Here is a 14,223-nt window from a genome sequence, read left to right as displayed (position 1 = left end):
GATGGACAGACAGTAAGGCAACTTTAAAGGGGGGATGCGAGATGGCATACTGATAACATACATTTCTATAGTTACGAATTATGGTTTCAATGTAAAATGTACAAGCTTAGCTTTTTAAAACAAGAGGACCATGATGGTCCTGAATCGCTCACCTCTTCCCACATGACCCAGTTTTGAGTATGACGTCGTTTTTTCTATTATTTGACATAGTGACCTAGTTTTTGAGCTCATGTGACCCGGTTTTGAACTTGACCTAGATATTATCAAGATAAAAATGCTGACCAATTTTCATGAAGATCCATTGAAAAATATGGTCTCTAGAGAGGTCACCAGGTTTTTCTATTATTTGACCTATTGACCTAGTTTTTGAAGGTACATGACCCTGTTTTGAACTTTACCTAGATATCATCAAGGTGAACATTCTCACTAATTTTCATGAAGACCTCATGAAAAATATGGCCTCTAGAGAGGTCACAAGGTTTTTCTATTTTTATACCTACTGGCCTAATTTTTGACTGCATGTGACCCAGTTTCTAAACTGACCTAGATATCATCAAGGTGAACATTCAGATCAATTTTTATAAAGGTCAGAGACCACCAATTGTTTTCCCATAGACTTACATTGTAACATTATGGCGTGTACGGCCTTCCATACATCGAAACATGTATATCTAATTACAAGTTTTTCAAGAACTATCTTAGTTCTACCAAAATATCGGACGAAAAACATATGAATAGTGATACTTTATTTAAGTAATTTTCGTGTGAATGAGATGACCCCCTGTTTACATCATTGACATGGCGGGAGAAATTCGTTTGATAAAACTTTTTTTCAATACACATAAAATGTAGCAAATTTTGTCAAAATGTATAATAAAATACTGTAAATGCAGTGAAAAAATATCAATTTTGAAAAAATATTCACTTCCTGGGTTTGTTTACATGACTGACCAATCAGAACGCACAGACGTTACCTTATTCCCAGGTATACACTTACCTCATTCCCAGTAAGTTCCCTGTACTTTTTGGAATTGGTGGTCTCTGACCTATAGATGAATGTTTCGTATCACATTTTCCAATTTTACAGTGATATTGTGAAACATGATCCAATACCAAATGTCTTACAAAGTTTCATCAAGAAATGAACAGTTTTAAGAAAGATATGGACAGTTTACTGAGGTCACCCCCTGTCGATTTATATGCCCAGACTCGGTCCCTGTCGTCGTGAGATTGCAATTTTTCGTGAAAATTTCAGTTGTCTGCTTTTGATTTGACTTGGAAGCACAAATACGATTCATTCCGTAAAAATAGAAATAAGGTCTAATAATTTTGATCATTCTCTAACATTACAGAGATAAAAATGATCCTTTTTTGGCCAAAAAGCCCAGATAAAAATGGGCACACCTGTTAAAAAAAGAGGCCAATTTTTTTTAAAAAATCAAATTTCACGCTAATTTTTGAACGAAAACGTCTTTCTACATCATTTACAACAGATTTGTGGCCATTTACATTACCTGTGATGACTTCCGACGAAAGTCATGTTTTAGCTCTATTATAGGTCAGAGACCACCAATTGTTTTCCCATAGACTTACATTGTAACATTATGGCGTGTACGGCCTTCCATACATCGAAACATGTATATCTAATTACAAGTTTTTCAAGAACTATCTTAGTTCTACCAAAATATCGGACGAAAAGCATATGAATAGTGATACTTTATTTAAGTAATTTTCGTGTGAATGAGATGACCCCTGTTTACATCATTGACATGGCGGGAGAAATTCGTTTGATAAAACTTTTTTTCAATACACATAAAATGTAGCAAATTTTGTCAAAATGTATAATAAAATACTGTAAATGCAGTGAAAAAATATCAATTTTGAAAAAATATTCACTTCCTTGGTTTGTTTACATGACTGACCAATCAGAACGCACAGACGTTACCTTATTCCCAGGTATACACTTACCTCATTCCCAGTAAGTTCCCTGTACTTTTTGGAATTGGTGGTCTCTGACCTAAAGATCCATTGAAAAATATGGCCTCTAGAGAGGTCAAAAGATTTTATAATTTTAGACCTACTGACCTAGTTTTTGACCGCAGTTGACCCAATTTCAAACTTGACCTAGATATCATCAAGATGAACATTCAGACCAACTTTCATACAGATCCCATGAAAAGTATGGCCTCTAGAGAGGTCACAAGGTTTTTTTATTATCTGACCTACTGACCTAGTTTTTTAAGGCACGTGACCCATTTCAAACTTGACCTAGATATCATCAAGGTGAACATTCTGACCAATTTTCATGAAGACCCATTCAAGGGTATGGCCTCTAGAGAGGTCACAAGGTTTTTCTATTTCAAGACCTACTGACCTAGTTTTTGATCGCAGTTGACCCAGTTTCAAACCTGACCTATATATCATCAAGATCAACATTCAGACCGACTTTCATACAGATCCCATGAAAAATATGGCCTCTAGAGAGGTTACAAGGTTTTTTCATTATTTGACCTACTGACCTACTTTTTGTGGGCACGTAACCCACTTTCAAACTTGACCTAGATATCATCAAGATGAACATTCTGACCAATATTTATGGAGATCCATTCACAAGTATGGCCTCTAGAGAGGTCAAAAGGTTTTTCTATTTTTAGACCTACTGACCTAGTTTTTGACCGCACATGACCCTGTTTTGAACTTGACCTAGATATCATCAAGATGAACATTCAGACCAACTTTCATACAGATCCCATGAAAAATATGGCCTTTAGAGAGGTCATAAGGTTTTCTATTATTTGACCTACTGACCTAGTTTTTGAAGGCACGTGAACCACTTTCGAACCTGACCTAGATATCATCAAGATGAACATTCAGACCAACTTTCATATAGATCCCATGAAAAATATGGCCTCTAGAGAGGTCACAAGGTTTTCCTATTATTTGACCTACTGACCTAGTTTTTGAAGGCATGTGACCCACTTTCGAACTTGAACTAGATATCATCAAGGTGAACATTCTGACTAATTTTCATGAAGATCTCATGAAATATATGGCCTCTAGAGAGGTCACAAGGTTTTTCTATTTTTAGACCTACTGACCTAGTTTTTGAACGCACGTGACCCAGTTTCGAAACTGACCTAGATATCATCAAGATGAACATTCAGACCAACTTTCATACAGATCCCATAAAAAATATGGCCTTTAGAGAGGTCACAAGGTTTTTCTATTATTTGACCTACTGACCTAGTTTTTGAAGGCACGTGACCCAGTTTCGAACTTCACCTAGATATCATCAAGGTGAACGTTCTGACCAATTTTCATGAAGATCTCATGAAATATATGGCCTCTAGAGAGGTCACAAGGTTTTTCTGTTTTTAGACCTACTGACCTAGTTTTTGATGGAACGTGACCCAGTTTCGAACTTGACCTAGATATCATCAAGATGAACATTCTGACCAATTTTCATGAGGATCTTGTGAAATATATGGCCTCTAGAGAGGTCACAAGGTTTTTCTATTTTTAGACTTACTGACCTAGTTTTTGAAGGGACGTGACCGAGTTTCGAACTTGACCTAGATATCATCAAGATGAACATTCTGACCAACTTTCATAAAGATCCCACAAAAAATGTGACCTCTAGAGTGGTCACAAGCAAAAGTTTACGGACGCACGTACACACAGACGGACGACGGACGACGGATACCGCACGATCACAAAAGCTCACCTTGTCACTTTGTGACAGGTGAGCTAAAAAGCTAGTATTTCGTCCGTTGTTAATTTAATTTCATGAAAATAGTTACTATAACATGTTGTAAACTATTAGAAAGTTTGTTCAAATGCAATTTTATCATTTGAGAATTTGCTTGATTTTACCAGAAATATTTATCGATGCTCCTCTATAAACATGTCAAGACCATTGCTCCCCTTTACATGTATAATCAGCATGCAAATAGTATATCGGATCCTATATCTAATACAAAATGACTATTTTGTACACTAATTAATTTAAGGTGAATCCTCAAACAATTTAACAGCAGTCTTCACATCTCATTCATGCAAGATTAAGAGTTTTGAGCCCTACGGGAGAGAGAGAGAGATGGCGACAAAGAAACAGAGACAGTCAGGTCACAGTTAGGCGAAGTAGCTGGTCCAGTAAAGAGACTTCATTTCTATAAGGTAGTCTCAGTCTATATACAGTTGGATATGTGTTCATATAATGTAGCCTCAGTCTATATACAGTTGGATATGTGTTCATATAATGTAGCCTCAGTCTATATACAGTTGGATATGTGTTCATATAATGTAGCCTCAGTCTATATACAGTTGGATATGTGTTCATATAATGTAGCCTCAGTCTATATACAGTTGGATATGTGTTCATATAATGTAGCCTCAGTCTATATACAGTTGGATTTGTGTTCATTTAATGTAGCCTCAGTCTATATACAGATAGATTTATGTTCATATAATGTAGCCTCAGTCTATATCTGTGATTTATGTTCATATAATGTAGTCTCAGTCTATATACAGATAGATTTATGTTCATATAATGTAGTCTCAGTCTATATACAGATAGATTTATGTTCATATAATGTAGCCTCAGTCTATATACAGATAGATTTATGTTCATATAATGTAGTCTCAGTCTATATACAGATAGATTTATGTTCATATAATGTAGTCTCAGTCTGATACTATTTCTATAGGGAGTGTTGTATGTATACCTGAGTGCTTCATTCTCCACCATATATTCCTGTAACATTTCATATAAACCACTCTCATCTGCTCCATTACCACCCTGTCTCATTTTCTCTGCAAAAAAATAAGTCAAAATTATTTTACTCAACCATTTTACTACTTTTTCATTTGTAGCAGAAATATCTTCATGTAAGGATAACATATTTTTTTCATGTTATAACATCTGCAGAATCCGATAGATTGGTTTGTGCTCGAGCCCAGTAGGGCGAGGATACAAACTTTTCCCAAAGAGATTCTGTAAATGTTATAACACGAAATGAACATGCGCTAATGCTATTCTCAGGAATCATTTGTACCCTTGCTTTACTCAGGCACCCACCAATCCTTCAAGGATTCTGCAGATGTTATTACATGAAATGAACATGTCTCCCTCAATGCATAGTAGTAATTGGCAAGAAGGCAATAGGGGACAGGAGCGAAAGTCAAAGAGACAATGGTGGATGGCTTAGTGTCTAAAATGCAATATGGGTCATCTACTTGGCATGTCCAATCATCCCATGAAGTTTCAACGTTCTAGGTCAAGTGGTTCTCAAGTTACGGATTGGAAATGTTTTTCCATGATCTGGCCCCTGTGACCTTGACCACTGATTGAGTAACCCCAAAAACAATAGGGTGTCATCTATTCTGTAAGTCCTATCACCCTATGAAGTTTGAAGGTTCTGAGTGAAATGGTTCTCACGTTAGTTATTGATCAGAAACAGTTTTTAATGCTCTTGCCCCTGTGACCTTTACCTTTGATTGAGTGATCCCAAAATCAATAAGCGTCATTTACTCTGCATATCTAAGTTTCTTATGAAGTTTCAACATTCTAGGTCAAGTGGTTCTCAAGTTATTGATCGGTTTTCCATGTTCAGGCCCCTGTGACCATTGATTGAGCAACCCCTAAAACAATAATATTCATCTACTTTATAAGCCCTATCACCCTATGAAGTTTAAAGATTCTGGGTCAAATGGTTCTCAAATTATTGATTGGAAATGGTTTTCCATGTTCAGGCCCCTGTGACCTTGACCTTTGATCGAGTAAGGGGGAGACATAAATATTTTGCCCCTCAACATCATTAAATTTCTATGAAATGCACGGGAATGTCTGTACTGCCTTTGACTTTGATGTCATTGCATTCTGAATTATTTGTTTTGGCGTGTAATACGTTTACACTTTGCCACGGAACTCACATATATGAAAAGGTGATTTAACTGCATATAAGTGTGAGAATCTCTCTGTTAACACATGTTTTTTTGCAGTTTTATGCTAGAATTAACAACCAAATGAAACTGTGTTATTCATATATTTCCATGAGCATTATCAAAATTTCAGTGTTTCAAGTGAAATAGCCTTTTTGTCCATGAATTTCATCAGACTTTAACTAGAGAGCTATCACTGAAGGTGATGAATGTACCCCCCCCCCCCCCCCCCACCCCCAATATCCGTGACTTTAAATTTCTCTTAAATAATATATAGGCCAAGTTTTATTCAATACATCAATGCAAACTAAAGTTATTGAGCGGAAACCAGTTTTTCTATTTTAAGCAACAGTGACCTTGTCCTTGACCCTAGTGACCTCATACGCAATCCCAAACTCTCTTCAAGTTTCATTTGAATCGGTCACTCCTAACTCAAGTTATTGAGCGGAAAACCAAAAGCTGACGCTGCATGCCCACCCAATGACATAATAGAATCGGCAATCTAACAACCACTTTTTAAAAACCTGGTTAATGATACAGACCAAGTTAGATGAAGCAGTTCATGAGGAGTTGTTTAAAGTAGGCACAATGGCACAATGTTCAAGCGAATTTTGTAAGCAAAATGTTCAATGCACAATGTTCAAGTGAATTTTGTAAGCAAAATGTTCAACGCACAATGTTCAAGTGAATTTTGTAAGCAAAATGTTCAACGCACAATGTTCAAGTGAATTTTGTAGGAAGAATGTTTTATGTTGGCATAATGTTCATGTGCATTCAGTAGACACAATATTAACGTGCATTTAGTAGACACAATGTTTAAACATGCATTTAATAGGCACAATGTTAATGTGAACTTAGTGGGCACAATGTTCATACACATTTAATAGGCACACTGTTCACATGAGTTTAGTGGCTACAATGTTCATGTGAGTTAAGTAGGTACAATGTACACATACATTTAGTAGAGAAGATGAGATGTGAGCTTCCATTACCAGTTATAGCTCCAAGGGTCTGAAACACTTTCATTTCAGTCATTATCACTTTCATTTCAATCATTATCTACTGGCTCTGTTATGAATATATTTCATATATTTGAGGATATAGTATACAGTGTCACCATGATGGATTAAAATTTACTGAACCACAGAATTCATTTTACTTCATGTAATTCAAGGTTTTAGCTGCTTAAAATGACTTCCTTTTTATTACAAGAGTATCCAGATTAATTAAGTTATGTTGACCTTGAACTTGACTCTAGTGTTTCATTTACAATTCAAACCTTGGTGTTTCTGTAAGCTACCTTTAGCCCATGTTTAACTTCAATACATACTGCAAACTAAAGTTATTTAGCAGAAACCAGTTTTTTCTATATTTAGAAACTGTGATCTTGAAATTGACCATGTGCAAATTCCCAAACTCAGTCTTTGTGTAAACTACCTATATAAAACGGTCACTCCTAACTCAAGTCACTGAACGAAAACCAAAAGTTTATGCCGCCTACACACCTTACGAGATTTGAAAATCTAAATACCAGATTTTTTAAAACCTTTTAATAAAAGTAAAACAAGTAAATAAACTTCTTTTGTCTGACTTAATCAATTTTCTATTACTGCTATTTCTTCATAATATCTTTTTCATTGTATCTGTATTGGAAATTCTGTGTGAATATTAGTAAATATAATTATGATCTGCTTGCTTTCTGACATATTGGCCTCGACATCACTATTACCTAGGACAGTCCTATTATGGATGGGTGGGGTGAGAAAATCACATCTCTGTTGCGCTTACCATCATTGTTACTGACAGTATTGTTAGTGTCAGATTTACCGTTAGTTTCCTTCATTATCTTCATAACTTTCTGATCATTCTCCTTCTGTAGCTGTCCTCGTGGCTTCGCTGGAAATTCCAACTGTAATAAAAAATGTGTGTATACATTTAAATGTTCATATTTTCAGGTTTAGATATCTAACAATATAAGTTATCAATATGAAGATTTTGAACAGAAAAATTCTGAAACTCCAGAAATATTTTCTAGGCAGATGCTAGACTACAAAATACAAAAAAGCTGTTTATTGACTAAAAATACTCAAATTCTTTCTGAAAAAAATCTTAAACAATGCTAACAACTGATAGAGAAGTGGAAATCTATCTACAATAATGTTTAGCAGGTTTTACAAGTAAAGACATACCTAAAATATAACTGAAGTAGAAAACTAATCTAGTCACCATCACCTTTAAACATCGACTCCTTTGAAAAAAAAAACACCTAAAAACAGGCCAAATAATTATCTACAGAACATTTTTAACTTGCACAATGTAAACTATCAACCCAATAAATTTTTGAAGTGAAGCAATGTTTGGATGGTTTTAAAGTTTCAGGCTTAAACATGAATATCTTTTGGTATTTGGTATTTCAGCAAGTTTACCATCTACAAGACCCTATAAAGTGTATTTGTTTGTCTGTTTTGGATTCAGAGACAATTTTTAAACAGTATTTCAGCTAGGCAATGGGTGGCAGTTCACCTTATCAGTGTTCCTGGATTCTGTACCAGTACTAATCTGTTCTTCCACATGAACCAGAGATGGAGGACGAATGATTTCAGACACAATGTCTTTTATCAATTGTCATGGAGAACATACACCTCACCTAGGGTTCAAACACAAGACCCCTCTATCCACAGATCTGTGTTCTCCCTACTGAGCCAAGCAGGTGGATATATACTGCGTAAATCGTTGGTCAAAAATTGTGTCAACCTGTGAAATCAAAATCACAATAAAAAACAAGCAGCTGAATTCAATAAATGCTTGATGCCCCCAGTGGCATCCTTGTCGATAGATTTTGCACCTCCAAAACGAGGTCAAGGTCAAACTGAGGTCAGGTGATGTTTTATGATGAGGAATGGTCACAGTTTACATCTGTATTAGTATCAATTCATTCTTGTAAAGGGTCTTGATGCTGGACGAAACGGTCCCATTTGGTTAACCAAGAGATGGCCGATATAAAGCAACCTAAGTCCAAAATGAGGTCAAGGTCAAGGTTAAACTGAGGTCAGGTGATGTCTGAAGATGAGGAATGGTCATAGATTACATCTGCATTAGTATCAAGTCATTCTAGTAAGGGGTATTGATGCTAGACAAAACGGTCCCATTTGGTTAACCTCGTATGGACGGAAGGAAGAACGGACAGGACAATCACTATATGCCTCCCGCATCAGTAGATGCTGGGCGCATAAAAAATCCTATTTATTTAATCCTATCTGAAATTTATGTTTACTTGAAACAGCTATTTCACTTGAGACCACTAAATTTGATGCAAAAACATTTAAACAACTTCACAGCTGATATGTGAAGCTCTCTGTCTTTCACACTGTATAAAACTGGCATAAATTCAAACAAATGATAATAGTTCAAACATTGCATACTGGTACATATAATCATAGATCCCCACAACACACTGTGCATACACTTGCCTATTTAACCTAGCCATTGTGCAAACCACTTACATTCTCTTTATTTTTTGCATAGTTTCTAATAACATCACTAGGCTTTTTTAGATTTTCTGCATCTGGTTCCTTTTTATCATTAGGGTTTTTAACATCATTGTTAGGTTTAGGTTTTGGTTTAACTTTTGTAGGAATACCTGTCTGAAATGCAGAAATGTACAGCTCTTAATATTGCTGGAAAATACATGTATACAGTCAAACTTGTCATAGCGACTCACTGATTTAATCGACTTCCTGTCGTATACGACCCTGTCCCAGCGTAAATCACTATATAAAGTCACTGAATTAAACGACTCCCTGTCTGACGCGACTAAAGACCGTAATTTTTGCGTCCCATGACGTTTATATGGCTGATTTCAACGACCCTTGGCATTTTTCACAGCTTAAAAATTTGCAAAAGTTGTTTTTCTCACCTCGTCGTATCTCTGTCAATTAGCAAAAATTAGCGGTAATTGTTCATTCTTCAAAGAGTTTGCTAAACATATTATAATTTTATTTAATTAACCCGTGTCTATCGATTATTGGCCACTTGAACAAAAACGTATATCCATGTGTCTCATAACCTATCTCTTTTCTTTTCTTCTTGTTTACTAATGCAATGTATGGGATATTATCATAAATATTTGCGTAAAACATCATGTGATTACTATAACAATTTATCGAGTAATTTACAACCAAAATTATCCGCGATTTTTCCTATCAATGCACAATGCTAAGTCATGGAAAATTACTTGGAAAACTACTTGCAGATGGCTAGTGCTCGGGACTTTCTTCTTTCTAAAAATAACAACCATTACACACCAAATTTTTTTAAAATGTGTACGGTCATGAAGGTCATGCATCATTTATGTGGATTTCCCCTAAACAACAATTTGTGTATACGATGGCCTTATTTAACGGAAAATGTTAATCAAAACAGAAGCACCGCGCCTTCCAAATATTTTGACACCACAATAGTTAATTGCAGCGGAAGTCACCCATAATGTGCTGTCGATTGATCATCATAATAATTACATAATACTGCAATGCCAAAAACAAACAAACATATTTGACTTCTTCTGTAGACAATGAAATGAATGAAAGTAAATACTGTAGGACATGATATGACAGTATTTTTAAACTGATAATATGGATGTTGCCAGGTTAGTTACTAGACTGTACAACGTATTCAGAGTCTTAATCATGATTTTTTATACATTTCTTGCACATAATCAATTAATAAAAACACAACATATTTTCATTGTGTTTATTTTTTTAAACATAATATTTTAAATTTAGAATAAATTATTTGACAACATAGTATCTTATGTCTTAAACATATATAAATGATAAAAGAATCAAAAAAAAAAAAAAATGGCATACACATAGTTATATTAAACAATTGACCTTGCTATTTAGTGAACCTGAATTAAAAGACACACTGTCATATGTGACCTTTTATGGATGGTCCCGTGGAAAGTCACATATGAAAAGTTTGACTGTAATTCTTTTTGTAGCGATGTATTTCATGAAGGCAATTAGGGAAAAATTTATCATGAAAAGTAATTAATACAAAACACTGGATGACAGAAACCATGTTTCATATAAACAAGAGGGCCATGACGTCCCTTATCTGAATACATTGACAAGCAAAGTTTCATGAAGATCCAGTCAAAATGTGTTTTGCAGAGGCTTATCATATATTTCTATGATCTGATTTAGTGACCTAGTTTTCAAACCAAGGTGACATTACTTATTTCAATACAAACATTCTGACCATATTTTATGAAGATCACATACAAATTGTGACATCCAAAGATGTTGAAAAGATTTTTTCAGAACTAACATAGTGACTTAGTTTTTGACCCCAGATGATCCAGTTTGTAACTTGGCCTGTAATATAAAGACAAACATGCTGACCAGCAAACATGTAGATCAGCTAGGTCATTGGGCCTCTCGAGTGTTATCAGATAGAACAAGTGCTATCATTAAAGGCGATTAATACCCCTAAAAACTGCTTTGACTAAAATGTTGTGATCATGACCTTTGACATTCAAGTGTGAGCTGAACCTTTGGCATAATGACCTAGGGAAAACACTCTGTCTTCATGTTAACAACTAATGCTAATTTTAGGAATGTCCTTCCAGTGGTTAAGAAGATACAGAGTGGATACAAATTAAACCTACTTGATTTCTGACCTCTAAGTGTGACCTTGACCTTGTGACCTGTGTTGTGCACTCTGCATGCCACCTGGATGAAGTTAACAACTGAAAGTCCTTGCAGTAGTTAAGAAGATATGGAGAATAAAATAATTTAAGCTATTTGACCACTGGCCTCCAAGTACAACCTTGACCTTGGACCTTGGGACCTGATTTGTGTGCTCTGCACAGCGAGCACACCCCTTAGTGAGGTAAACAACTGATAAATCCTTCTAGCTGTTTGAACAATACAGAGCAAAAAAAATGAAGTTAAACTATTTGACCTCTGACCTCAAAGTATGACTTTGACCTTGGACCTAGTGACCTGGGTTGTGTACTCTGCATATTGTCTTAATAAGGTTAAAGGTTGATGTTTGTTTTGTGAAAATCTTGTCAGCTGTTAAGAAGATATGGAGTGGTCAAGATGGATGGGCACACTGACGGCATGTGTGATTCCAATATAGCCCCATTATACTTTGTATCTTGAAGCACAATAAATGCTCTTAAAAATGTTAAGAAGTTTTTTTTATGATTTGTTGTGATGGCCTAGTTTGTAATGCCAGAAAACCACTTTTGAACTGTGAACATTCAGGTGAGCTTAAAAGTTAGAATATGTTAGATTCTGGTATGAAAATTTGATCAAATTGTCATCAAGAAAAGACAAGACTCAAGTTCTATTTACTGAACCTTTGAGACCATGGCGTGCATTTATTGATTCTGTATGGGACAAGTTGTCTTGCTGCACATTGCATTACCACTAATAAAAGACTCAATCAAACCAAGTCTGCTATCTGAAACTGGCAGATCTCTGGATATGTGAATGAAGGAACATAAAGCTTAGGTACAACTCTGCCACTTTTCAAGATGCAACAACACGAAACCCCATAAAATCTGACAGCAACTTCTATAGCAAGAGATGTGTTTCATTTTATACTTTAGAAAACCTACCAACTAAAATATTGCTAACAGAGAATATTAGACACTCAAGGTCCAAGACTACAAAGTTACAGGTTTACTATGACAAACACTAACTAGAACAGAAGAAGTGTTAAAAAATTATTTAGTTGAAACTCGGTTTCTAAAACTCCCTGATCTCAAAATTTCGGGTATCTCAAAGACATATTTAAGGCCCATCCCAAAAATATTTGCACAGAATATCATTTTAAGTCAAATAAGGAAAAATGCCCGAGCCCTTGAAATTCAAGATAAAGAGTTTCAACTGTATAAGAGTGTTGTATTGTTACAGGGTTTTACACTTTATTAGGCAAATTTTAGAAAAAATCTACAGGAAACTCAGATACACGTCTTTTAACAAAATGAATCTGTTTGCCAAAAATAATCAAAAGTAGAGTTTAGATACTACAGGTACAAAAGATATTGAAAATACATGATAGAAGCATAACTAGAGAAAAGTTACCTGTTGTCTAAGATAGTGATTTTCATTGCGCAGTACTTTGATTTCCCTCTTCAGACTCAATATTAACTTTTCTCTCGGATCCTGTAATATGTAAAATAATATAAAACATATATGATGAATGTAATTTCATATCAATATTTCAAGATTGTTAATCACATTTAAGCAACATTTTCTGGCATGTTTTACTCTTGATATATTGTGTACATGCCATCTGTGGACAGTGGACATCCCAAAGCATCTGTATCAGTCAGTAAAAGTCTGTGTTGGAATAGGGAACATTTGTGGACATCCAAGAGCATCTGTACCAGTCAGTAAAAGTCTGTGTTGGAATAAGGAACATCTGTGTATAGACTTTGCACAAGCTCAAAATTTTTCCACTGTGGAAAATTTCATAAAATAGCAGTATTGGTGCATATAATCCTAATTTATCTGTGTTTAGTTCTTACTGTTTCCATGCGGTGGACCTAAACAAAAATTCTAATTTAAAAAATCAAAAATTTCCATCTACATCAGAATGCTTCTTCAATGGCAATATACTCTTCTAATGTTAATAAACAAGTTCACAAGATTTTAAAGTTACAGCTTTCATATTATTTTATGTTTTTCGGTGGTTTATCGAAATATAACGGTGAATTATATCCTGATAAACTCACTGGCCACTCAGTGAAAATTATCAAATCTGATACCCGGATTAACGTCAAAAAGTTTACCGAGCGTACTGAAAGCCGGAAACAATATGACGATGACGTCGTTAAAATGACGTCATCTTTGCGATGCTTCCTGATAAAATTTCCCGCAAATTTCGACATTTTATTGAAATCAACACAACAAAAATAGAGTTTTAGACATAAAATAAACAGAAAAATTGTTGGTATCGATGTAATATCACGGTAATTTCACTCGTGAACACCAAAAGTTGTTATTTCACTCGTGGCTGCGCCACTCGTGAAAATATCACTTTTGGTGCCCACTCGGTGAAATTATAACGTGATATTACACCGAAACCAACAATTATCCTCTATGTATTCGAGTAAAATGGACCTCAAAAAAAGTTTTAACCAAGAAATTCCCATTTTTTCTTCTGTTTTCTAAGCAAGAAAAGGGCCATAATTCTGACAAAATGCAAGTGAAAGTTATGGTTCTTGGCCAACATACTCAACTTAATTATGATGATAAAGAAGTGTGC

General features: G+C 35.1%; 1 protein-coding gene across 20 annotated transcripts in view; it reads right to left on the bottom strand.

The window, feature by feature from the left end:
* LOC123534316 (kinesin-II 85 kDa subunit-like) overlaps positions 1-14,223 on the bottom strand; it is a 174,644-nt gene that overhangs the window by 19,560 nt on the left and 140,861 nt on the right. For 16 of the 20 annotated variants that reach the window (XM_045316512.2, XM_045316508.2, XM_045316509.2 and 13 more), the window contains 4 exons: positions 13,038-13,118; positions 9,444-9,584; positions 7,729-7,849; positions 4,725-4,812 (listed from right to left, as the gene is read on the bottom strand). In XM_045316512.2, coding sequence (XP_045172447.2) covers positions 4,725-4,812; positions 7,729-7,849; positions 9,444-9,584; positions 13,038-13,118 — 431 coding nt within the window. The remainder of the gene's footprint in view (positions 1-4,724; positions 4,813-7,728; positions 7,850-9,443; positions 9,585-13,037; positions 13,119-14,223) is intronic. The other 4 variants (XM_045316506.2, XM_045316501.2, XM_045316498.2 and 1 more) reach the window with 3 other exon arrangements.

This window comes from Mercenaria mercenaria, chromosome 12 (assembly GCF_021730395.1).
Source record: "Mercenaria mercenaria strain notata chromosome 12, MADL_Memer_1, whole genome shotgun sequence".
Taxonomy (NCBI): domain Eukaryota; kingdom Metazoa; phylum Mollusca; class Bivalvia; order Venerida; family Veneridae; genus Mercenaria; species Mercenaria mercenaria.
The sequence above is the reverse complement of the archived record's forward strand: the minus strand, read 5'-3'. Positions and strand labels throughout refer to the sequence as shown.